Here is a 25,312-nt window from a genome sequence, read left to right on the forward strand (position 1 = left end):
GCGCAGCCAGCCAGCCAGCCTCGCCCCTCCTCTCCAACCTGGGCTCCCCTCTAGCAGCAACCTATTTGCCTCCCCCCTCTTCCAGCGTGAAACTAAGGAGGGGGGGGAAGGAGGTGGGGAGGGAGTGGGCGGGGCAGGAGCGACAGCCCCTCAGCTAACGGAGCGCGCGCCCCCGTCCGCGCGGAGGGAGGGGAGCGGCCCGGGGGAGGCCGAGGGGCGGGGGCGGAGGCGGTCCGAGCGCGAGGAGGGCGGGGCGGCACGCAAGCGCGATGGGAGCCTCGCCGAGCCCCACGCGGGCGCTCTCAGAGCCTCGGCAGCGGCGCTTCCAGTTGAGCCGCGAAGGGGCCTCAGGGCGGCGAGGCGCGCGGAGGAGCTGGCGAAGAAGAGCGGAGCCGGGCGGGCGGGCAGCGCTCTCTCTCTCTCTTGTGCGCAGGGGCGGAGCGGCCAGCTTTGCTCTCCGGCGGTTGCCCAGCCCCGGCCAGTCATGGGGTAAAAAGGGGGAGCGAGCGAGCGGCGTGGAACAATAAAAGCGGCGAGGCGGCGGCGGCAGCGCTGACTGACTGGGCGAGCGAGAGCAAGCGGGGGATGCCGGGTGCTCGCTGAGCGGACCGAGCGGCGCACTCGGCGGCGGCGGCGGCGAAAGTGGAGCGAGGCAGCGGAGCAGCGGGCGCCAGGGAAAGCGCGCGCGGCGGATGCTTTGCGCGGCCGGCGGGAGGCGGCGGCGGCGAAGGGGGAGAAGACGGAGGGCGGCGGCGGCGGCGGCGGAGAGATGATCGCGGAGTTGGTGAGCAGCGCCCTGGGGCTCGCCCTCTATCTCAACACCCTCGGCGCGGATTTCTGCTACGATGACAGGTAGGTGGTGGCGGAGGAGGAGGAAGAAGAGGCGGACTCGGGGCTGGCTGCTCGGGGGGCGCGTCCGGCTCGGTTGCGCTCGCCGGCAGCTCCAAAGGGAGCGCGCTCTCTGCGCCGTGGGGTTTGGTGCGAGGCTGCGAAAACACAACGCACAACTTGGCGTCCTCACTTTCCTTGCCCGGACTGCCGCCTCCTCCTCTAATCCGCGCTCTCACCTGCGGAAGAAGGGTTAATCCGATTATCTCTCCCCGGCTTAACGCTTTACGGATTTCATCGCACCTTTTCTTCCTTTGCGCGTTCTCTCTCGCGCGCGCCTGCCTTTCCCTTGGGTAATTTCGGCTCAGGAGGGGTGGGAAGAGAGTTCAGGGCTTCCCTGATCGACTTTGCTTTGCGCTCGAATCTACCAATCAGAGGCAGGTGCAACAACAACAACAACAAAAGGCACGCAGTTAGAATGGAGGCGCTTGGGTGCCTTTGAGGACATTCTCCGGCTACGGATTTGTTCCCGGTACCTGAGCTGAACTTGCAATCCGTTCCACTCCTGGTTAGCAGCGATGTGCCGGTAGATCCCGATCTACCATCTGCCCACCCTAGTGGAGAGACGCAGTTTGCAGGGCTGGCTGTCAAGTTAGGTTGCTGGAAGGGGTCGGGGAACATCGGTCCCCTGGTACAGCTGAGCAGGCGAGGAGTGCAGGCAAACTCCTTCCATATTAAATCTCTTCATTCTTTCTCTCATTATGCCTTTGCCAAGATCACCCTTTCTGGAAGTTTTGGGGGAAGGGAAATCTTTGTTTTTGGGGGAATAATTCCATACACACACATGTGATTTTCTAAAAGGAAAACATTCTCCATCTACCCGCGCCCTGCCAACCAGTTTGATCATTTAATGGTGTTAAGTTTGGGTTAGAAACAAACCCTTTCCCCCTTTCATCCACAAAGCCATTGCTTTATGAAGGGGGATGGATTCAACTTGTTTCTCTTGATGCTCTTGTTTCCAGAGCATTTGACACTTAAACTCCCTTGCGCTTGTAAGTGTATTAAAGGGACAGGGATGCTCTGAATTTTTAAAGGGAGAAGTGTCCAAGCTGCAGCCTGAATGGAAACTGGGCTTTCTAACTAGGAACCCCTTCCCTTTAAAGCCCACAGATGTGCCCAAGTTTCTTTGTAGTTAATGAGTGTTGAAGGGGAAGGTGCTCTGCACATGCTGTTGTTGCATAGAAGTTGCCCTGTCATTGAAAATGCTTGTTCTGGAGCTAAAGTGCATTGATCCCTGCCTGAAACTGAGCCTTGGAATAGGAACCTCTGCTTTAAGTTTGCTCACAGGGGCAGTGCTTACTTGAAAATCATCAGTTTGGCTATGTTAGCATGTTTGTGTTCGTGTGCGCATTTGCCCTCTGAAGATCCGCTGAGCAGCTTTTCTTCCTGAAAGCTCTTCTCTTCTGCTCCCCAGCCTGTATGTTCAACATTCCTTTATGCTAATTAGCAAAGATGAAGCCCCCCAGGACTTGAATTTGACTCTTTAGAGTTTGGACAGCTAATGAGAAGTGAACCGTGTGGTTGAAGAAAACTGCATCGAGTTCTAGAAAATGTCACAGTTGTTCTGGGTGCTTCTCCCTCCCCTTAAAATGGACAAGTGCTTAGGCACTGCTGAGAAGCTGTATTAGCAATTAGAGAAAATTCCAATTTGCGCCTTTTCCGGTGACTTACTCTGATTACAATTAAAACAGATGCATAATTAAAATATATTAGGGAGAGCAGCACGCCTGGCTGAATTTATGAGCCATGTTGGGGTGTTTGCATGCTCCATTGACGTTAAACCATCCAAAAAGTGAGCATAGATTTACTTTGACAGCTTTTCATCAGTCCCTCTCTGTTTGGAAACTGAATAGGTCCCCTGGGTTAGGGTGAACTGCCTTTCAGCAGAGTGCCTTTGTATTGAGGGGATGCCCCTTGAATTCTCATATATGGGAGTAATCAAGCACCACAGTGTCGGAAAAGTCCAAACTAAGTGGATCTTACAAATGGTGCATTGACAGTTCTGACTTCATATATTCATTCAGTTACATTGTTGTTCTGCTGTGGCTACAAAGATATTATTCAGTCATGTGTTTGTGTTCAGAGATGATGCATAAACACAGACATAAGAGCTGGAGCAGCATAACTGTTGCCAGAAAACATGCCTCAAACTTTCAGGCAAATAGTAAGGGAAATGATCTATTCTAGCTTTGAAGGATCATTTGCATTGGGACACAAACTGGTTGTACTTAAGTCAATTAAGTTGCTTCATCCTGAATTTTGGTCTGCTTTGCAGGGCACTGCAGCACCTGTCACAGTTTGGGAGTTACTAGTAGGATAAAGGCACGATTTGCTCTTTTTCCTTCTACAAAAATTGAATGCAACTTGTGTGTTTCCTTCTTAGCCATTGCAGATTAGCAGTTCAGCAACTTAACCCTAAAGGATTTCCCAGTTTTACAGATCGTGATCTTTTCTATTTCCAAGTTTTTAAGAAAACCATTAACTGCGTTCTAGTGTGTTAGTGGTCTTTTAATGGGTGTATAAAGTTTAATGATTATACACTGCTTTGTGCAGTTTTATAGAAAAGCAGCATAAAAGCTTTTGAAATAAGACCTGATATAACTCTGCTAATGCTGGCAGATACATACAGGTGTTAATATGCAGTATTACAGTAGTTGGAGGATATCAATATGGCCATAAGTAAACCTACATCGTCGGAGTTGGAAAAATCCTGTGCACCTGGTTGTTGGCTTGCCTAAATATGTGATGATGGTACCTAAGAACATGGATATTTTTTGCAGCCCTGCCTCCTGCATTATCTAGGGGTTGCATTATCAAGGTTGCTTGAGGACACTGATTGGGAATTTAGTGCTCTTTGCCAGTTTAATTCTCCTAAAATTGTATTGCAGTTGCTGAACATCATGGATGTAGAGGTCAAGCTCTTTGTTGATTTTGACATGATTGCTCTTGCAGAATGTTAGTGGCAATTTAATTGCAGGCCATCTCTTTTTCTTTCTTTCTGTTAATCCCGACAGTACCGGTTTAGCATTAATCTTGCGTTGGATAAATGACATTTAAACTGCAGGTTTGTTTAATTTGTCTAAAAGCTGAAGACATAAACACCTCTAGGATTTAGAAATTCATTGGCATGTGTGAACTGAAATTATTGATTATGCTGTAGAGTAGATCAGTTAATTACAGCAATTTCAATTACATTGGGAAGGAAGGAGAGTTGAAAACTGCAAACTAGCAAATGCTTTTCTAGTTCACCACTGCAAATCGTTTTTAAAAAGTGAAACTCCCAGACCTAAAATATTTTAACTACAATCACAGGGTTGTGTGGACCATCAGGAGCTTTCTTAGAATGTAACTCGATGAAATGTGAACTGAGTAGAAGCTGTGGGATACTGCCTTCCAGGTGGGATATGGATCATACGTCCAAGTTAAATTGAATCAAAATTGTGCATATAAACTTTGAAGCTGATGATCACTTATAAGAGCAGTGCCAAATCCTTCAGGTTTTCTGTTCTATCAGATGTGACATTGACTTAGACTGTTTTTCTTCTTGATACAGTCACCAAGATTGCTATATAAAAGGTGTCTGTAATTGCATTCTGTGTTTTAGTAGGTTGGCAAAGATTAAATGGTGTCATAAAACCTTCTTTACAGCAAGATCAATTTCTTAATGATAAAAAGTAATGGAAAACAATGTGCATTACTCGCCTGGAATGAAGTTACTTACCGTCTCAAAACAATCATTTATTCTGAGGCCAAATCTCATTTTAAGGAAAACGAAGTCAATTCATTATTGAGTTTAAAGAGGAGTTTGAAAAGATCTGGCATACACAATGTATGTGGGAAGAATGGATGAAGGCATGGCAAGAGGGGAAAATAAATACTTGCTTGTATCCATATGACTGGTCCAGTTGCTGAAACATGAAACTAAGGACTGCCAATTCAAAGCTATGATAGAGAGAAAAGCACCTCTCTCAGTTCCTGAAAAATGCATATGGGGTTTAGTAACCATTGCGTAGCAAGTGCCCCCCTCCCCATGCCGCCTTCTGTAGTTCTAAAATTCCACATATTCTGAGTCATCTGCAAAGATTAAAGGAGTGACCAAAGATAATGGGACATGTTAAATACAGAGAGGGGGGAAATGTGGCAGTATTTTCAAAGGCTTGATATATGGGAGAAAGGGAAAGTGAGGTCTGGCAAGAGGCGAGTTTGTTCCCACTTGGAAGCAAAATGGCAAGGGAAAAATTAGTGTACATTCTCTTAGAATTGTGTGTTCATCATGGTTGTTAAAGATGCCTACTGCATCAGTTGAACTACCATACTTTGAAAACTTTTTAAAATTTGAAATAGTTGGCAGGTCATTGTTTAAGTTGAGATATATGGGTGATTTGTATAAAGAGGAAAAGTTATTGTTGGTGTGTAAGATTTGGTGTCTTAGGATACTGGCAATCATAAATAATTGCAGCGATTATCTAAAAACACCCATGCAGATCCATTGAAGTACTGCATTCCAGTATACACTCAAATGCTCAACAAGCTGCACACTCCAAGGAAAGCATTATATTACCCTTTAACCTTGCGTGATAAACTTTTCTTACAAAACTAATGTCTTTGAAACTGAGTTTCTACAATCATGGGCATTGATTTTTCATTCTGCAACTTCACTTACAACATTTCTGAGTGCTTTCACAAGTTCCCAGAGATGGTGTGTCATTTTTTCACTACTTCTGTAATGTTTCAAGGGTATCTCATGCATGCACCTCACTTTTAAAGAAATGCTTGTATTTTCTTTTTAACAAGTTAGGAAAAGAAAGAGAGAGAGAAAAGTATGAGGCATTGTTTTTTTATTTTGCTGCCTTTTGAAATGTGTGAAAGCACTTCACTGCAGGCAAATATGTATCAGATGCTATTTTTAAGTTTCTCAAGTGATTTATTGGCTTTATAAATTGGCCAGTTAAGTTAGTATTCAGTTGGGACCAAATTTTAATCTGTAGTGGAGTTTGAAGAAAGAAAAATATTTCTTTTAACAGTGTTTGTTTTACTAGGGTATAAATTATTTCATTTTATCCTGTTTCATCAGAAGACACACTGGGGTTTAGGTGAGATGTAGATACATTTACATTTAGTCAACTAATTCATCGGTTAGAAGAGACCAGTTAAATGTCATTTTTGTAGTGCTAATTAAAGCAACTTCAAGGTGACTTGCATGAAAAGGTAAATACTGCTGTTATCACAAAGTTTGGCTACACGTCACACCATAACTTTCTTAAAGGCTTATCAAGTAATTCTGAAGCACATTTTTATTAGATCAGTTTAATGATAGTTTGCATAGAACCTCATAATTTTTAAAAAGTGTAAAGAAATGTGTTAATCTATCACCTGAGCTTGGTTCTAGAGATTTAAGAAACAATTCTTACTAAAATTTTAAAATGGTACATTATATGCCGTGATTATCCCGATTAAAATTTTGTAAGCTTAGTACAAGCTTAGTTACAGGGACGCGGGTGGCACTGTGGTCTAAACCACTAAGCCTAGGGCTTGCCGATTGGAAGGTCAGCAGTTCGAATCCCCACAAAGAGGTGAGCTCCCGTTGCTTGGTCCCAGCTCCTGCCAACCTAGCAGTTCGAAAGCACCTCAAAGTGCAAGTAGATAAATAGGTACCGCTCCAGCAGGAGCGTAAATGGCATTTCCGTGCGCTGCTCTGGTTTTGCCAGAAGCAGCTTAGTCATGTTGGCCACATAACCCAGAAAAACTGTCTGCAGACAAATGTTGGCTCCCTCGGCCAGTAAAGCAAGATGAGCTCTGCAACCCCAGAGTTGTTCACAAATGGATTTAACTGTCAGGGGTCCTTTACCTTTTTAAGCTTAGTATGCTATTGCTCAGTTCCTCTCTTTATCGTGCCACAAAAGACATTACAGGGGTATCTTGGTACTCAAACGGCTTGGCTCCCGAACAAATCGGCTCCCCAGCGCCATAAACCCAGAAGTAAGTGTTCCGATTTGCATATGTTTCTCAGAAGCCGGATGTCTGACGCGGCTTTCGCTTGAGTGCAGGAAGCTCCTTCAGCCAATTGGAAGCTGTGCCTTGGTTTTCGAATGGTTTCTGGAGTTGAACGGACTCCTGGAATGGATTAAGTCCGAGAACCAAGGTACCACTGTATCTGACAACTGATCCAATACATGCAGTGGAAGAAAGTGTGTAAGAACCAGAGAAGAATAGATAGTCAACTTTCTCTTAATTCTTATGGTTTTTAAAAACTTAACGGGTGGCATTTACTTTTAGTCCTACCCTGAGTAGATGCATTGAAATTAATGGACATGACTAACTTAGTCATTAATTCCTGTGGGTCTATTCTGAGTAGAATTTGGTTGACCACAACTCACTCTATCATTTCCGTAGATGTATGTAATGGTGTGTATTCTGTGTCTTCATTACAGGATTTCCCTGGGTTGAATTCAATTTTGCGTTATCATGAACATTCCACCTGTGCAAGCATTGCAGCTTGACAGGTGAATGAGCCCCCATCTCCTCCCCCCCATGTGGTGTTCTGAAGGGGGATGTCTTCTGACACCCCCCTCAAGCTAATTTCAAGGAGCATGAAGTGGGAGGAGGGGGTTAAAACCCCATTGTGCAAGCTTGCTGGTAAATCCTGCCCCATGTTATTACATTTGACCTTTCATCTTAAAGGACAATTGAGTAGTGGGTTCTTTCTAGGAAGTGTGGCACTTTCACCAGCAGGTAAATAAAGGTAAAGGGACCCCTGACCATTAGGGCCAGTCATGGCCGACTCTTGGGTTGTGGCACTCATCTCGCTTTAGTGGCCGAGGAAGCTGGCGTACAGCTTCCGGGTCATGTGGCCAGCATGACTAAGCTGCTTCTGGTGAACCAGAGCAGCACACGGAAATGCCGTTTACCTTCCTGTCGGAGCAGTACCTATTTATCTATTTGCACTTTGACGTGCTTTCGAACGGCTAGGTTGTGGGGATTCGAACCGCTGACCTTCTGATCGACAAGTCCTAGGCTCTGTCCCTAGCAAGTAAGTATTCCTATGCAAAAACTGTTTTGTACTTTGCCTCTGATCAGAGCTCAGACTTCGCCACATTTTTGAGCATTACCCCAACGGGATGCATGGAGGCATACATCCAATAAAATTGGAGATGAATTGACAATGAGAAGAAAAGTACAAGAAGTAGTGTAAGAGTTTGCTATGAAATGAAGTATTACAAGAAGCTATAGAAGCCAGGTGGTTATATAGAGTGGGACACCTGCCTTAGGCTATATTTGCAGGAGACCTTGTTCCAGTTTATGTATTGGAGGAAACAATAAAGGAACAAAGAAGCATAACAGTTCCACTCATACCCTACAGCTGTAATTGTTGAGTTCTAAGAGCTAATAATCTGAGGTTTGTGCTTGTCTACTTGTATAAACATGCTGGAAAATGCAGTGGTATGATTAAAATCCTATTTAATCCAAGTGGCTGACATGAAAACCGAGTGCTACCCAGGATTCCGTTTGTGCTTTGCTCAGATATCTGCTGATGAGTTGTATGTGAAATGCACATTCAAGTGAAGTTTGTCTTAAGTCAAACTGTAGTTCAGGTGAGCCAAGTGTGCTAGCTGCACCCTTCTCAAAGTGTGAGCTGCTATTGTACCCAGACCATGCTCAGCTGGTCATAATAAGCAATGCTGATTGCAGAGACGGACAAATATGTGCAGCTGGCTTTGCTAACAATATTGTCACGGTAAGCCCCCAAACAGCTCTTTAACTCTTCACAGTTTAAAAAGCAAAGTGTTGCCCAGCAAGAAGGAGAGGGCTCTGAATTGCGGCAATTGTATTCAGTATTGAGGTGCACATGTGCTACACCTCTATCTTTACCACATACCGGCATGTATTTTAAATAGCTGTGATGGGAGGCATTATTAGAGACCTGTCTCCAGTGGGGCTTAGGTCTTAGTAAATGCGTTAGAATTGCAGACTTGAATATCTTGTAGACTTTATCGCTTGATAAGCTGGTTGAAGCAATGCACCAAAGGATTTGTATTTATACGATTTATGCTCTCGTATTGATAGAGTTGCTAGTGTATTAACCTTTATTTGAGTGCATGAATTTTCCAAGAAGAATGGTTGCTGGAAATAGCCTCTTCACATATGGATTGGAGTTGTGTGCTTCATTACTTCTTCATTTCCTCGTTACCTAGCTTATCTTCTTCTTTTAAATGTTCCAATGTGCTGTCTAAGAGTTACTGGTGGCTGAAGTAGCAGGTCTCTTTGAGCGAGGGTTTGTAACTGAAACAAGTGGCTTTGTTATGGTTAGTCACGAGCGTCTGTATTTTTAACTATAAAAATACTATTTACTTGAAAAACCATGAAATACACAACTTTGAATTTAAATTTTAACTGGATGTGCATAATTCTTAGTCACTAACCTTCTAGATCCACAAGCTAATTTGCAACACTCCTTGACTGTTTATGGTGGTCTTGTTGACCATTAAGGTTTAGCAACCTTTGAACTCTTTGTGTCTCCTCTTTCACATGACTGACCATGTGGATTCTTCGTATCTCTTTTCAAAAGGGCTGAACAGATTGTGTAGGCAGGTTGTCATGTTGACAGAAGGCCATGCAAGGCTCTTGCCTTTCAGCACATTGCTAAAAGTTTGGTTCAACATGGTAACTTTTGTACCCAAGTGATATTTAACAGATAACGTTGCTTTGATGGTGGGGAATTTAAATAGAATTGCTATTTTATATACTTTGCTAGATATTGTGCTCACATAGTTTTTAATGTATTCTTCCTTGGAAGATGGTACTTGTAGTGCTTTTTCTGTTGCTGAGGAACTCTGAAAAAAATAGAGGAAATGGATTTTGAAGATGGGATTCCGAGTTAATGCAGTATAACGTTTCTCATTCCCTTTTCAAGACAAGCAGTCTTTTCTTACCACAAATGTGTTACTTTACATCAGGTAAGCTATTCATTTTGGCAGAGTGCCATATGACAATATTTTTTGTCTTGTCAAATGTTCATCATAATAATGACATGTTTTCATGCAGCAGGATGCCTTGCAAATCAGCATTATGACTTAGAATGTTTGTTTAAGTACCAGCCATAATGTTAATGAATCACAGGACACACTACTTACCGTAAACTCTGAAGGTCAATATTTTTGCCTTTCCTTCTGTCAGACAAGAGTGAATCAGATGTTGAATTCTCGTGGTTGAACTCCCTTAAGACTTTTGTAAAGTAATTGCTGAATTACTTGTAACCCTCCTCCTTCCCAAGAGCCATGAAGGCTGCATCAGAAAGTCTCCCAAACCCAGCTGGTCCTTGAAGCAAGGACTGACAGGTAATTGAACCAGGATTTTCCACATGGGAGTACAAAACGTTTCTAACAGACAACTGGGCTGGCCTGCAAGATTCCTTCCCTATTCATGGAGCTGTTGTTAGACAAAGGAGATGTTGAACTTTGACTCTGGTTAGCTAGAATGTATTTCAGGCTTATGAGTGGCCAGTGATGCTTAAAACCTAGCATAGATCTTTGTGGTTGTGGTTAGGACGACCTATGCTTATGACTTCTGTTCTAGTTTAAGTATCTAGATAATACTGAATTATCTCTGCCTGGGCCATCTTTTTCAATTTGAGTGGAGATAATTACATGCTTATAGAAGCATATGTAAATTGCCATTGCAAAAATTAACATGGTTGCTTTATTAAAGTATCTGGCGCACTTGATGTGCTAGCATTTTAGAAATGTATTGCCAATTTTAAATAGCAGTTAGTCCCTTGGAGATTAGCACCTCCTGTCATCTTCTTTTTTAAAAATGTTATATATTGAAATTGGTTTAGCTGATCAAGGCCTGTTTTCTTCTATTCAGGGCTGAATTTTCAAAGCAAGGACTTGAATGGTACTTTTGAGCAGCACATCACTTGCCTTTGTTTTACCAATGACCTTGATTTCCATGTTTGCTGCCTGCTAGAGACGTACTTATATATTAAGTATTTTATATTTAATGGTTTACAGTGAATGTGGACATCACTCATGTTTTGCTCCTTTCCTAGAGTGATAAGGAGCAACAAACTATGATCCCTGGCAGCATTACATTTGACTTGGGAATCATGATTTGCTTCTTTCCCCCCGAACATACCACAGTTTCTGGTTCAGAAAGAATGCTGAATAATGGAGCAAGGTTTGTTGCTCATGCTAGGGTTGGAGCAAAGTAGGAGGCTGCTCTTTCACAGCAAATAATTACCTATGGTGTGTGATGTGTGAACACTACCTGAATGTTAATATCTTCTGTAACCAAGGAGGCTAATGTTATATTAACTATGACAGTTTATGTCACTAGTAACAGGAGATCCTATATGCTAGGAGTGGGGAACTTGGTTCTCTAGATGCTGTTGGACTTCAGTTTATACCAGCTGAAATCCTGCATGGTCAGTGGCCATGAATGTTGGGAGCTAGCCAATGGTGAGGAATACCTGGACGGCTATAGTTTCTCCATCCTTGTTTATACATGTATTCCCATTTTTTTAAGGATAAAATTGAGCTGGTTCTTCTGACAGCTTGTTGGTCAGTGGGCAAATATATTAGTAGGTAGTGATGTTTTTCTCTCTGTTTGGTCTCCTCCTGATTTCTGTACATCAAGCTCTTGGTGTTCTTAAGGCATGCATGAGAGAGAGAAGGTTTGTGTACCTCTTTGCCACTTAAGGGTCCCTCACCCTTTAAAGGACAACAGACATCTTGAGGGGGGGGGGTTCAGTTTTGTAGCAGCTTCCTAGGATACTAAATATTTCAGTTGAGGGCATGTGAGCACTGGCTTTCAGTCCACTAACAACCACTGAAATCTGATGGCTGACCTCTGAGGAGATTTCCAACCTTTCCAAACGTTGCCTAGATCAGGGGTAGCAAACCCGTTTTTCTTGTGAAAGGCTATTCACCTACGGGGAAAATCAGTTGGAGGCCACATGTGACAGGGCGTGGAGCCACTCTGCAGTTTTAATCTGAAATCTTAGGCACAGTACTGCTCCCAGAGCTCAGAAACTGCTTGTGCTAATGAAATTCCCCATTGCAAAATGCACCTAGAATAGTGGGAGTTTCAAACACTGCCCACCATGTAAGGGAGTTAATCTAGTGAAGCTGAGTTGGCTTGTGATAGGACTAGTGAATTAAATTCCAGAGGGGTAGCCTTATAGCAAAACCCAAATATTTATTTATATAGTCTATACAACAATAAAAATGTTAAGACATCAAGCAGCTGCAAGACTCATTTTTGTTCTTGATTTCCATGAAAGTTGCTTTCAGAGGGGTGAAGTCAGTGGGATGTGATAACCGGTACTGGAACACCGGTAGTTTGGAGACAATGGAAATGGGAGAAGCTTGAAACTATGGTACAAAGATAATATTGCTATTGCTGGTTAGATATGATTGGGGGAGCATGAATAAACATGTAACCACTGTAACTGCTAGTGTGTTAAGTAAATGAATAAAAAAAATGTGAATGTTGGGTGCTCTGGGCTCTTGCCTGAATCGTGAGGTTCCATTCTTGATCAAGAATAAAGGCTACCTGCCTTGCTGCTGCTGCTGTTTGGTGTATTGACCAACAAATAGGCAACAAACATTTGGGACAGTCATCCCTTGACAGTAGTGAAGAGGAGTGGAGAAAGGAGTTTGTGGAATTTTGGTTCTCTGAAGAAGATTTTAGCACAAAGTTCAGGAACTTGTTTTGTAACCTTGCACTTCCCTTTCTCTTCCTGTGGAAGAGAATTTCACTATCCAGTGTAATTATGGCATTGGTCAGTTGTTTAGGATTTGTAACTTTGGAATGCTTGACTGTGACGTTGTTACTGATGCTTTTTGCTTTTGATGGAAAGAAATGCATTAGGGAAAAAAGGACACAGAAGTTGTTTTGTTCAAAGTGCAAGTGCACTTGCCTTTCAGTAGATTCAGGCTAGGCTTTCATGGCCTTTCCCACCATATAATTGCAATTCTCTTACTATCTGCTTTGCCTGAAATGCTTGCCTCATTTTGCATTCTTATCCAAGCTCCTTTGACGTTAACGGGTTTCAGTGGTTTTAAAGGTTTCTGAAGATCTGAATGTGGGATTGGGGGTGGGACATTGTTCTGTTGTGTTCTTTTTAACAGTGGAAACTTTAGGTTCAAGAAAAATGAGATTGGGTTTTTAAAAAAAGTCTGCTAATAAAGCTGGTTGTGTGTTAAATCAACTGACAGGACACACATTTTCCCCCTTCCTGTGTGGATGGATATAATTATTTATACTGTTTTGCATTTTAAAAAGTTAAATCCAGTGGCCCAGCATGTAGATGAGGATGAAAGTTTTAAATGTTGCTGTCCAAGATTTTCCTGTCTCTGCAATGCTTAGTTGAAGCAGGTGTTTACTTTTCCAACTAATCTGATACTCCTTCATTGAAGTTCTGCATGGTTACATTATGTATGTATACACCCCCCTATTCTTGTAGTGATATTTAAGGGCCCTAGTAAAGGTAAAGGTAAAGGTACCCCTGCCCATACGGGCCAGTCTTGACAGACTCTAGGGTTGTGCGCCCATCTCACTCTATAGGCCGGGGGCCAGCGCTGTCCGCAGACACTTCCAGGTCACGTGGCCAGCGTGACAAAGCTGCACCTGGTGAGCCAGCGCAGCACACGGAACGCCGTTTACCTTCCCGCTAGTAAGCGGTCCCTATTTATCTACTTGCACCCGGGGGTGCTTTCGAACTGCTAGGTTGGCAGGCGCTGGGACCGAGCAACGGGAGCGCACCCCGCCGCGGGGATTCAAACCGCCGACCTTTCGATCAGCAAGCCCTAGGCGCTAAGGCTTTTACCCACAGCGCCACCCGCGTCCCCGGGTGGGCCCTAGACAGGAGCGTAATTCACAAGCTCTTCTTCAAACCTCTCCTGGAGGACTCCTGTGATTTGAGGACCAGTCTCCCAGCATTGAGGGTGGAGTTTTGCTTTCCTCGCCTGGTTAACTCTGTGCATTGAATTACATACTGCAATCTGTGTTCTTTTTGTTTATTTTCCTATTATCCTGTCCTTCAACCCTGTTTCTTTTCAACCAGCTGATTAATGCTCTATGGATTTTTAAATATGTTGTGGGGGGTCATTGGTTTGTATTCTCCTTTTGTATTTTTCTGTTTTGAACTGCCCTGGGATCTTCGGATTAAGGGCAATACACAAATTTATAATAATTGATAATTGATAGAATTGTAGAGTTGGAAGGGACCCTGAGGGTCATCTAGTCCAAGACCCAGTGGCGTAGCGTGGGGGGTGCAGGGGGGGCCGGCCACACCGGGCGCAACATCTGGGGGTTAGGGTTAGGGGGCGCAAATCCACGGGTTAGGGGGTGCAAATTACTTGCCTTGCCCCAGGTGCTGACAACCCACGCTACGCCACTGCCAAGACCCTTCAGTGCTCGTGCCTTGCATCTCAACATACAATTTGAAACTGGATCAGACCCTGCTTAGCTTTGCAAATGTGTTAACGGTTTTAGTTAACTTCAGTTGCTTTTTAAAATAGCTTTGTATCTTGAAGTTATGTAGTACAGTGGTACCTCAGGTTAAGTACTTAATTCATTCCGGAGGTCTGTTCTTAACCTGAAACTGTTCATAACCTGAAGCACCACTTTGGCTAATGGGGCCTCCTGCTGCCGCCGCGCCGCCGGAGCACGATTTCTGTTCTCATCCTGAAGCAAAGTTCTTAACCTGAAGCACTATTTCTGGGTTAGTGGAGACTGTAACCTGAAGCGTATGTAACCCGAGGTACCACTGTATTGTCATGCCAACTACAGTTGATGGACATATTGTACTTCTTATTCTGAAACTACCCCCCCCCCCCAAATGTGGAAAGCTTGATATAGGCACTGCCCAAAACCCAGCCAATCAGTATGGCAGTCTTTTCATTCTCCTTCTTGACTATGATATCTATAATTAATAATAATAATTCTTAGGGCTTTTCTAGTGCGACCGATTCCTGCTTTCATCTTCCTTTGCAGCCCAGATTGAGTTCAAGTGCAGCTGACAAGGAAGAAATGAAAATATTGCAAGTGCACTCCCCAATCTTTACTTTGAAGTTGGGTTACCTGACCTCTTAGTGGCATCAGGTGATTGACAGTTGAATCACTATATTAACCTGTCAGAATGGCCTGGGGTGAGTGGTGCAGCTCAAGATTCAGCCCGCTAGATAAAACCTGTTCCCAACTCCTGATAAAGACCTTACTTTTACAATGACTCTCAATGTAGGTATGCTCATGATTTTGTATCACGACATCAAATGTGGCTTCTAAATGATATTTTGAGGCAAAAAAAAGTGCGAAGAAGTAAGGCTTTTAATGAGATTAAGTACATAGAAATGTCGTGTGCCTTTGCAGGGTACTTCCTTAGTAGTGGTTTTGTCAAAGGCTTACCCTGTGGTGGAGAGATGTGAGATAATTGAGTTTCTTTTCAACCCCACAGTGAGCTATATAGCCTGATAAATACTAGGATTAGCTCATTGGAAAATATGTTTTGTTAAAGGGAGGGAAAGCATTTGTAGCCATTACTATTATTGTATTACAATTTCAAACCTAGTCTAGCAGTAGCGGAATAGATGTTGCACGTAATATTTAAGTAGCGTTCTTCCTTGCTCAGGGAGCCCTTAGAAGCTAAGAAAAGGCAGAACTGAAGTTAAAGATGTGTGTGTCAGAGTGAAAGTGAATCGGAGATAAAGACAGACAGAGAAATGCAGCTTGGGCCATGTAGAAAATATTTGCTGAAGGAGATCTGAGGAGGTTATTTCGAGGAGTGGAAAAGATCTCTGCTGCTTCAGTAGCATTGCACAGGTACACTCATCTTTTCCAAAATTGTACATGCCATTTGTATTCTCTTTCACATGTTGATGGTGCAGGTTTGCTGACCTTTTGAAGACATTTATTAGCAGGAACCACTTGAAAATGATTGAACTGATAGCCGCTTCGTGAGAATGTCTGCTTTATACATGGCGTTGACTGAAACATACTTGTGTAATAGCAAAAGAGACTTGTAGGAGAAATATTTTAATTCCAAAAGTTATCCTTTAAAGATAAAATGACTTTCCTCCCTGCTCTCAAGACAAAATCTATACAGAACCAAGTACATGCAAGTCTTGTGCAATATTCTGCCCATCTCCACTGATTCGCTAAGTCTTCTCTCCCCCCCCCCCCCGCCACTTTGAAAGTATGAAATAGGTTTTGATCTTAAATGGGGTTAAATTAATCTTGTTGAGTGATTTTAAATTTTGCTTATTTCAAAGGTAACTTTGTGAGTGTCTCTTACAAATTTATCTTTTAATCATCTCTGTGAAGAGATGCAGCATAAGAACCTTCGTTCACTAAGAAGTATGCCATGTGTGTATAATTGTGTCTGGTGCAGTACAGTGGTACCTCAGGTTACATACGCTTCAGGTTACAGACTCCGCTAACCCAGAAATAGTACCTCGGGTTAAGAACTTTGCTTCAGGATGAGAACAGAAATTGCGCAGCGTCGGTGGTGGCAGGCCCCATTAGCTAAAGTGGTACCTCAGGTTAAGAACGGACCTCCAGAACAAATTAAGTACTTAACCCAAGGTACCACTGTATATGGTTTTGGACATGGAAAAATCAGTACCTGAACTGGAAATAATGGCTTCCTCAAGGCCTTATAAATTCTGGCTCCATTGAATTTGCAGTGATATTACTTTGGGGTTTGAGTACTTTATTAGTTCAGGCTTAATTTCTGTCTTTTAAGGGTCTTCTTAAAGTTATATGGGGTGAGGTGATAAATTTTGACCTTTTATCTTCAAGATAAAATGCTGAAGAGTTTGAATATTTAGGAGCAACGCGGAGCATGAAACTTGAATGTCTCATCATGTCCATTTGTTGCTGTTGCTCTTTCTATTCCTACCTGTCTGAGGGATAGCAAACCATGGGCGTAGCCGGGGGTGGGGGCAGGGGGCATCTGTCCCGCCCCACAATCAAGTAAATCAATAAAAATAGCTAAGGTTCTGCCACCCCCAACATAAATCCTGGTTACACCCATGTGAGGGGTGTCATTAAAATGTCCCTGTAATACAAGGGACCTCCATATGTTGTTCTAATACAACTCCCATAATCCCCAACCATTGGCCTTGCTGGCTGGGACTGATGGGAGTTGGAGTCCTACATTATGGAGGGTACCTGTGCTGTAATAGCTGCATAACATCATGCCTTTATGATGAAGTTCTTTTAAGATCTTTCTGACTTCCAGAAGTCTTCACACGTAACCTTGAATCTGTGCCAGTGTAGTAGCATCACCTCACTGCTGGCATAACATGTTTCTGTTGATAAGGACTTCTTGGGCAACATGTTTATATACTCAGGCACATATACCTGACTCAGATTGTGATTTAAGGCACAGTCATACATTATTCATCTTTTTTAAAGTTCACAGAATCATTGAGGATGAAGTGGCTGACTTCAGTCTGTAGGGGGGAAAAAAGGGAATATCTCTAGTTTGCTTTCTTGGAACATGGTGTGAACGATGTATGTAGAATATTTTTGTTTGTTTATATGCAGTCCTGTTGTCAAAATTGCTTGGCATGTGCATTGGTAGAAAAAGTTTGAATTCAGGTTGTATGTTTAGCAAAAGTGTCTGGAATAGCTATTTTTTGGGGTGGTATAAACTTCATCCTGTTTGTTTCATAGGGGAGAAAATCCTACAGATAGAATGCTAGTATGTCAGGTAACAGGCCAGGCTGAACTCTTTTCATGCTTGTTTTTCTAATGTTTGCATTAGTTTGCTGCTTTGGTTTGCCAGTCCTTTGGCTGGAAGGGCTGAAATCTAGTTAAGTAAAAACCAATAACATCTCCTCATAGATACATTGTTGCCAGACCAGTATATTTCTGCCACCAAATGCCTGGGTGAACATGAATTCTTAAAAATTATTATACATGGGGGACAGATGCACCTCAAATGGGAAAGCATTCCATAAATGTGGAGCCACTACTGAGAAGGTCCTGCTATGGGTAATTGCCAACCAGACACTGCAGGAAAAACGAAAAGGTAAACCTTAATAGGAAACTGTTTTAGGAAGTATAGCAGACCCAGCATTCCTTGCCTTGTTGCCATAAAAGGGGATTACTTCAGCAGCAAAATTTGTGTCATTGAGGCCATTTTCTTTTTTGCTGGCATTAAATGTGTATATACTGGGGGCTGTATGCTCACTGATTGTTACATGTAAATAACTGTATGAGCGTACAGCTCAAATACTTGGTTACCTAGGTACACAGATTGTACACTTGTTGAATAATAATGTGCAAACACCTCTCATACCATTAAGTTTCACAAATGAAGAGTTGAGCTGCGTACATATAGACATAGGCACAGACATTGGGTCACAAGAGCACGCTAAATGACCACTGAAGTCTGAATGTATGCTTTGTCTTTATATTGATTCTTGGGTTTTATACACTAGCTTGGAGCTTTCCAGACTTTTCATGTTGGTGACACACTTTTTAGACATGCATCATTTTGCCAACACAGTAATTCAGTTTTACTAGCGAAAGGGGAGTTAAACTAACCTCTTTCCAGCCCCTGGAGGAGCATGGGGAGTGCTCGTGCGACACACCTACACTTCATTCGACACACTCAGTTTGGAAAGCTCTGCACTAGCTTGTATAGTTTAGTTCCCCATCAGATAAAGTGAAATCCTAGCCACATTTTCTTACACCCATTTAAATCTGCCCCCCCCCGTAAAGTGATCATTGTCGCACATAGCATTTCCCAGTCTCCTTCACACTGTACATGCATTTTTTTAAAGCATATAAAGTGTCTGAAAGTCATCTTACGGTTTCATATATCTTGGCTAGAAAGAACAGTGTAAATTAAAGCTTGCTTAATCCCATGAGATTTAGATAAGTAGGGCTTTCAGTATTTGAAAGGCTATGTGAAATGTAAATTAACATTGCATTTGTAGTGGTTAGCAACCAGCCCTGCTGCAGTTTGACAATATTTGTGTGACAATGCAAATCGTTACATGCAAATAATGGCTTGGGGAAAAAAATAAATGCTTAAAATGCTACAGTTGCAGTTTCTTGTAAATTACGCTTTCTTTAATGCTTGCCCTCCTCCTTACTGATTCCTAAAATGCTAGTTGCTAGGGTTTCTTTTAAAAGGCTGAAAGCTGGTATCCAGCAGCGTCTAAAGGAAAAGTGTTACAAAGGCTCTGATGCAAACAAGTCCCTTCATTTGCAAACTGTAACAATTTAGACGGCAGCCTATGGTTAGGCATGCTTTGTCCTAGTCTAATTTCTTGACAGTGCATAATAAGTGCTGAGTAATTTATAAGTCTTCTTGATGCCAGCACAGGAAGCCCTTAAGCCCGTACAAGAAGACCTCCCTACGTTAATACTGCAGATATCCTGGGATTGCTGCCAGTATTAACACAGACATCAGTAAAGATCCCTAGATATCCTGCTCTTGTGCCAGGCAGGCCTCTAGGGTGTGTGTGATTCTAATATCACACATTTTCTACTTTCATAAATGGCAGTATTATCCCAGGCAGCTACCACAGGACAAAACTTTTTTTCCAGAGTTTCTGCTGCTCTTTAACCAGGGCTCCTTATCTGACCAGGAAGCTTGTGGCCTAAATTTCCCACTCTAGCCTTTTTTAATCAGAAGCCTTTTTTAATCACCAGGGACAGGTCTTGACAGCACAGAGGAAAAATATCACCACCTGCTAATAATATTTGCTCACACAAGCTGTTTTAGAAGGAACAGCTAAATGGCTGGCTGAAAAGTTGGTATCTCCAAACTGGCACTCCATATAGATACAGTTTTTTAAAAATTACATCTTTATTTTTTAATAAGGAAAGGCATTAAAAATGGTATGCCTTGGCCTCCACTTGCACGCTGAGGTGTCAACAGGATGAACTGCTCATTCCCACCTTTCTTCTGCTTCATAAACCCAGTAAGAGTCACAAAAACCTTCTAACTAATTGGGCTGAGCCCTACTGAACTCAACAAGACTTGCTTCTGACTAGGCAGCAACAGCACCGACAACACTGCACTATAACAATTTTCAAGTGATGGAACCACACTTTTGTGGGCTGAAGATTCGATGAATATTGGTGAGAGATTAGCAACACCTGTGGAATTTTGTTGTTGTTTAGTCGTTTAGTCGTGTCCGACTCTTCATGACCCCATGGACCAGAGCACGCTAGGCACTCCTGTCTTCCACTGCCTCCCGGAGTTTGGTCAGACTTATGTTTGTAGCTTCGAGAACACTGTCCAACCATCTCGTTCACCTGTGGAATTAATAGGTGACAATAGGTGTATTTCTCATTTGGGCTACCCAGGAAGCCCAGAATTTTTGTTGCATTGGTTCTTGAATATCAAATAACTTTCGTATAGCTCTTAGAATCATAGAGGTATGAATTATAGAGGTAGTGTAAAAAGTTATACGCTTTGGGGTGTGTGAGTGTTAGGTATTGGGTCCACACCAGCATTTGGCAGCAGTTGCTGTTAGTAGCCCCAGTTACTGTGATGACTCATAAAGCTGTTGCTGACCTTCCGGTAGAGGTAAAGCCTAGGCTTGTTTGGGTCATAGTGAAAACTGCATTAGCTGAACATGTGTTGGGAGATGGGGACAAAAGGCAGCAGCGACCTGGGGCGTAGAACGGAATTTACTGTGCTGCACTTGAATAGAGGGAGCTAACCCTTGGCCAGTTTTATTTAAGCAGTTTCATTCTGCGGAAGAACAACAAAGTCTGTCTGTATTTAGGGAATCTCTTGTGGGGTATACCGCAGACCAGAGCCAGGGCTCATGACAAAGCAAGCCCAGCAAAATCTGGCTTTGGGATCTCATTGCCATTGTCAGTTATAGGAAAGTAAGGCTGCAAATTGTTGCAACCGTATTTAACAAATATAATCAAGTGGTAGAAGAGTGGGTTGGCCTGGTACATTTGATATCTTCAAAAATAATCTGTATAAATAAACATAATGACATAATACATTCATGGGAAGCTTTAGGGAAGTATAAGTTTCTCTATTTCAAGCGTGTTTATTTGCAAAAATTTGAAGTGAAGGGTAGTTTACACTACAGCACTTGAGGGCCTTTTAAAATGTTTCTAACCAGGAACTCCGTATCTGTGTTGGCATTCACTTTGGGAGAGGGGAGGCTGGCCATAAGTTTTATATAGTGTTTGACACATTTCTAAGCAGAGCTGGAAATAAAACAAAGTGAAGCTTTTGCCACAGCATCTCAAGGACATTAGCAAAGTTGTACACAAGTCATATTTCAATCACCACTGAAGCCTGCTTCTAATAGCATTTTATATTGCTCCCATTGGGTGGTATAGGTGGTATGCTGTTTCTCCAGGCATAGAGGATTGTTGGATAACTGTATTGGGCCTTAGGGGAAGCCTGGAAGTCACTTTTAAAAGCTATGGATAATAATTATATTGAATGTGCTCTGTAATCCTGAGGATAGTAGCCCTATAAGGAAAGCTGAAATATATAAAGTAGTTTTAACAAGTTGTTAAAGTTCTAGGGTTGCTTGTACACTCTTACCTTGGAGTAAGGAACCATTTGAGCTCAACAGGACTTACGTCTAAGCAGACATGTACTGTATAGGATCACACTGTAATTTAACTGTCATTCTTGTGCTTCCTAAGCAGTGGATAGCAAACTAGGACATTTGATCCTTTAGAAGTCTGTGAAAAGAGATGATGCTTTTCCACTTGACTGTAAAGCCATGGGATGCCTTGCATTTGTGAAATATGGAAAGTCACAGGGATAGCTTTAGTACCCTTTGCACCACTTCTACCACTTCTTCTCCTGATGCTTTACATTTTAAAACAATAAAACATGGTCCTACCTGTTTTACTTCCTTCAAATCACTCCTCGAAACTCGCCTTTTCTATAAAGGTGGCAACACCTCGAACTCTTTGACCTACTGTTACCAAGTCTATGTGACGCAACTGAAATAAATGTATATTTTGTCTGTTTCACCTCATTTCCTTTTCCTTCCTCTGCTGTTTGACTGTGTAAAATTTTAGATAGTGATCCTGCCAGAGTATGAATCTGTCATCTTGTACTTCTCAAACATCGCCAGTGTTAATGGCACTATAATAGGAGGTGTGATGCATCCCTCTGACATTGCAGAACACAGGTCAGATATATGGAAGTCTAAATGTTTCCTAATGTAAAAATGCTGCCAAGAGGGAACCTATCATGTTAGTAAGAGAGTTACTTTCTGTGATGAAACGAGCTGTGTAACATGCGATTAAGTGCAATATTTAAGAACAGGGGATATATATGCACACATCAACTGTTTGAAGATGTCCCGTGTTGTTTCACTAGATCTGTGCCTGTCATTGAGGACACTTAGGGAATCCTATGATGTTTCTTACAGAAAGTACACTTAAAGAAATATGCTTAATTGTAACCCCAAAACTCCTCCACAGTTGAAGGTTTAATTGAGGCTTTTTTGTTCTTGTTTTATGACAGCAGCCATCATATCTGCCCTCCAGATGATTTGGAGAACTACTTCCACCAGCCCCAGTCAACACAGCACCAGGTTGGCAAAGGCTGGGTAATATTAATGAGTAGCAAACTTGCTTCTCTGAGTGTTGCTCCTTAGGTAGGCAAAATGGTACCACAAATGAACAAGATGGGGCAGCACCAGCATTCTTGGTGTGGTGGTGGTGAGAGTTACACAAGTACAAACATTTTAAGTTAGAAGCACTTAAGCAGAAATTCGCCTCTTTCCAATGACCCATTGAGGATTGAGCATGCTCTGGGCACACAGAATGCTGGCTGGCTGGCTGGGGTGTGTGTGTGTGTGTGTGTGTGTGAGAGAGAGAGAGAGAGAGAGAGAGAGAAATGCAGTATCCTGTAATTACGATTGACTGGAAGACTGAACAGGAGTATTCCACACTGCAACATTTTGCTGTAGCTCACCCTTGTGAGATTTGATAATTCAAAATAAGCATTGCCAGCCTTGTTCCTGTTTAGGCAGTTCTGTAAATACTGGAAAGGATCTGCATAGGGTTGGTTGTAGAGCTCTTGGTCCTCTCCTCCTATCACCTCTTAATGCCCAACCATTATCTTTAATGGGAGAAATATTTGGGTCTCACTAGAATAGGGTATGAAGTGGTCCTGCTCCCCTCTAGGTCGGTAGTACGCACCTTTTGTGCATTATTTGTGAGAGTAGCCTGTGGGACAACACATATCTTTATGAGAAGCTTATAAAAACCTTCTGTTCTGAGTACTGCTTAGGCACTGGGTGACTAGCTGAGAGCTTGGTGGGAAGGAACTTTAGACACCCAATGTGGGATCATTTGGCTTATGAAGCTCTGTGAATTGCCCATTCACACCAGGGTGCACTGTAAATTTGGTTAATTATAAGCTGTTCGTAGTTGATACTGACAACTTCCATGAGTTACCTGATACACCTAGAGGAGTGAAGATGGTCTCTCACTTTGTGCTAGGTTTTGGACAGGCAGATGCATTGAGAGAGACATACTTTGCTGAGAATCCTGGTGGCTAAGTACTGGAAAGGGAATCAGTTACCCACTAGGGAAGAGTGGCTATGTAAGCTCTCAGAATTCTTAGAATTAGCTAAATTGACAGACATAATAAGACAAAAACCAAAAAGTGAAATAAAAAAAGAATGGGAGTGCTAAATGAATACTTCAAAAGTCAAGGTTCGAGGGCAGAAATCTGGCTGAGTCTGGAATAACCTTGTGAAGTGAAAAGATATGAAAGAAGGATTTATATCTAGATGTTAGGATAGAGATGATAAAGAAAACAGGAAGACAAAATGAGAGATAAAGCAGGTGCTGTGGGATTGGTGGAAGTCAATGTCTTCTTGTTGTTGTTTTAGTGTTTATAATATTAACTTGTAAGATATGGATTTGGTTTTTTTTGTGTGTTTTTTTTTGTTTTTTAGTTTTCGAATGTTGATTTTTGTGTGTTGTGTGTTGTTATGTTTCGATATCTTTCGTGTTGTTATTTCAAAACAACATGAAATAGCCCCCCCCCCCAACCAGCACTACCATCTTGCCACCTCTCTTCGAAGTACAAGTTCCAGCCTGGCCAGGGAAGTTGGAGAGAAGCAGGGTTGTTCTCCCATGCCCAGCACAGAGAAACTCTGTGTTATCAGCACTGAATGGAGAACTTGGAGGAAAGGACTTTTGTACCAGGAAGGAGTGGTCCCCATCACAAGCAGCTTTCTGTTCCACCACAGTTGCACCCAAGAAATTTGCATGTGAATAGTTTTCATGAAACAAAGCTGCTGGTGGCCTACTAGATGAGAATATTGTAAAAGTGGAACATTTGCCAAATCATATTTTCCATGGGTTTTTCCTAGCTATACCTTCAAAATAAGGTTTGCATACATTGCATACTTTGTAAATCTTTGTCGGCAAGGCAGCTGATAATTTGCTTGACCTACTTTGATTTGTTTGCTCCAGTGCTCCGAAAGTCAATAATACTTGTGTATCTGATTATTCTAGCAAACTAGATTAGCTCTAGGATTCCATGCAACTTGGGAAACATGAGAGGAGGGGGAAGGGAGAACTAGCATGAACCTCGTCTGAAATTTTAATCCATTTTTGCACAATAAAGTCAGTAGCTTGTCCATATTTCCCATGTTAAAATTAACATAATGTTACAGATTTTTGAATAATTAGCAGGTTAGAATTAATGAAGGTTTGATTAAACTGCCCAAAACATGGAAATTCCTGGGATTAGCCTATGATAACCAACCAGACCAGTCTCTTTGGGCTTTGGAGAGCGTCTCCTTGTGAGCCATTAGGACCCTCCAGGGTGCTCCCCATTTCCGGGTTCCTAGTATGTGTGATTCTGCACAAGTGGAGAGTTGCCTGTACTTTTAACAAAAGGCTTCACCTGTGGTATATGCTGACAAAATAATTGTAGAGTTTGGTATTGAACATGAGAGCTTCAATATGTTGCAATATATTTCCCACTTTAAACAATGTAATAGTGTTCATTGATTTGGGAAAGGCAAAAGGCAAAGACAAAAAGATGATTAAACATTAATAGCATTGGCAATACAATTCTCAAGTCATTTTTGGGGAGATTTGATCAAATAGTTGACTTTGTTGAAATAGTTGAAAATTCTATGTTCTCTGAGAGGTGGTCTCTCTCCCCTCCCGCCCAAACATAGTCTTATATTGTCTAGTCTAGCATACAGAGAGTGCCAAAGAAATGAGAGTCATGGGAAGGAATTTTCTAACAAGCCTTTTTCATCTGGTTTGTGTGAGAAACTTTGGTATAGACAGTGGGACATTAAGCTCTAGCAGTGAAGTGTTATGCTGGAAGATTGCTTGAAGCCTCTGAAATGTCCTCTTGAAAAACAAATTAAGCACTGTAATGAAATAAGCAATTATAATACTTGTAAGAGTGAGAGAAAATACTTGGGTG

At 42.4% G+C, this 25,312-nt stretch overlaps 1 protein-coding gene across 1 annotated transcript in view; it reads left to right on the plus strand.

Moving 5' to 3' along the window:
- The first annotated feature begins 269 nt into the window (after nt 1-269).
- The window catches only part of TMTC2 (transmembrane O-mannosyltransferase targeting cadherins 2), a 183,470-nt gene continuing 158,427 nt past the window's right edge, over nt 270-25,312 (plus strand). The window contains exon 1 of the mRNA XM_028747009.2: nt 270-852. Within this exon, the coding sequence (XP_028602842.2) occupies nt 770-852 (83 nt within the window). The 5' untranslated portion in view covers nt 270-769. The remainder of the gene's footprint in view (nt 853-25,312) is intronic.

The sequence above is a fragment of the Podarcis muralis genome, chromosome 10 (assembly GCF_964188315.1).
Source record: "Podarcis muralis chromosome 10, rPodMur119.hap1.1, whole genome shotgun sequence".
In the NCBI taxonomy this organism is placed as follows: Eukaryota; Metazoa; Chordata; class Lepidosauria; order Squamata; family Lacertidae; genus Podarcis; species Podarcis muralis.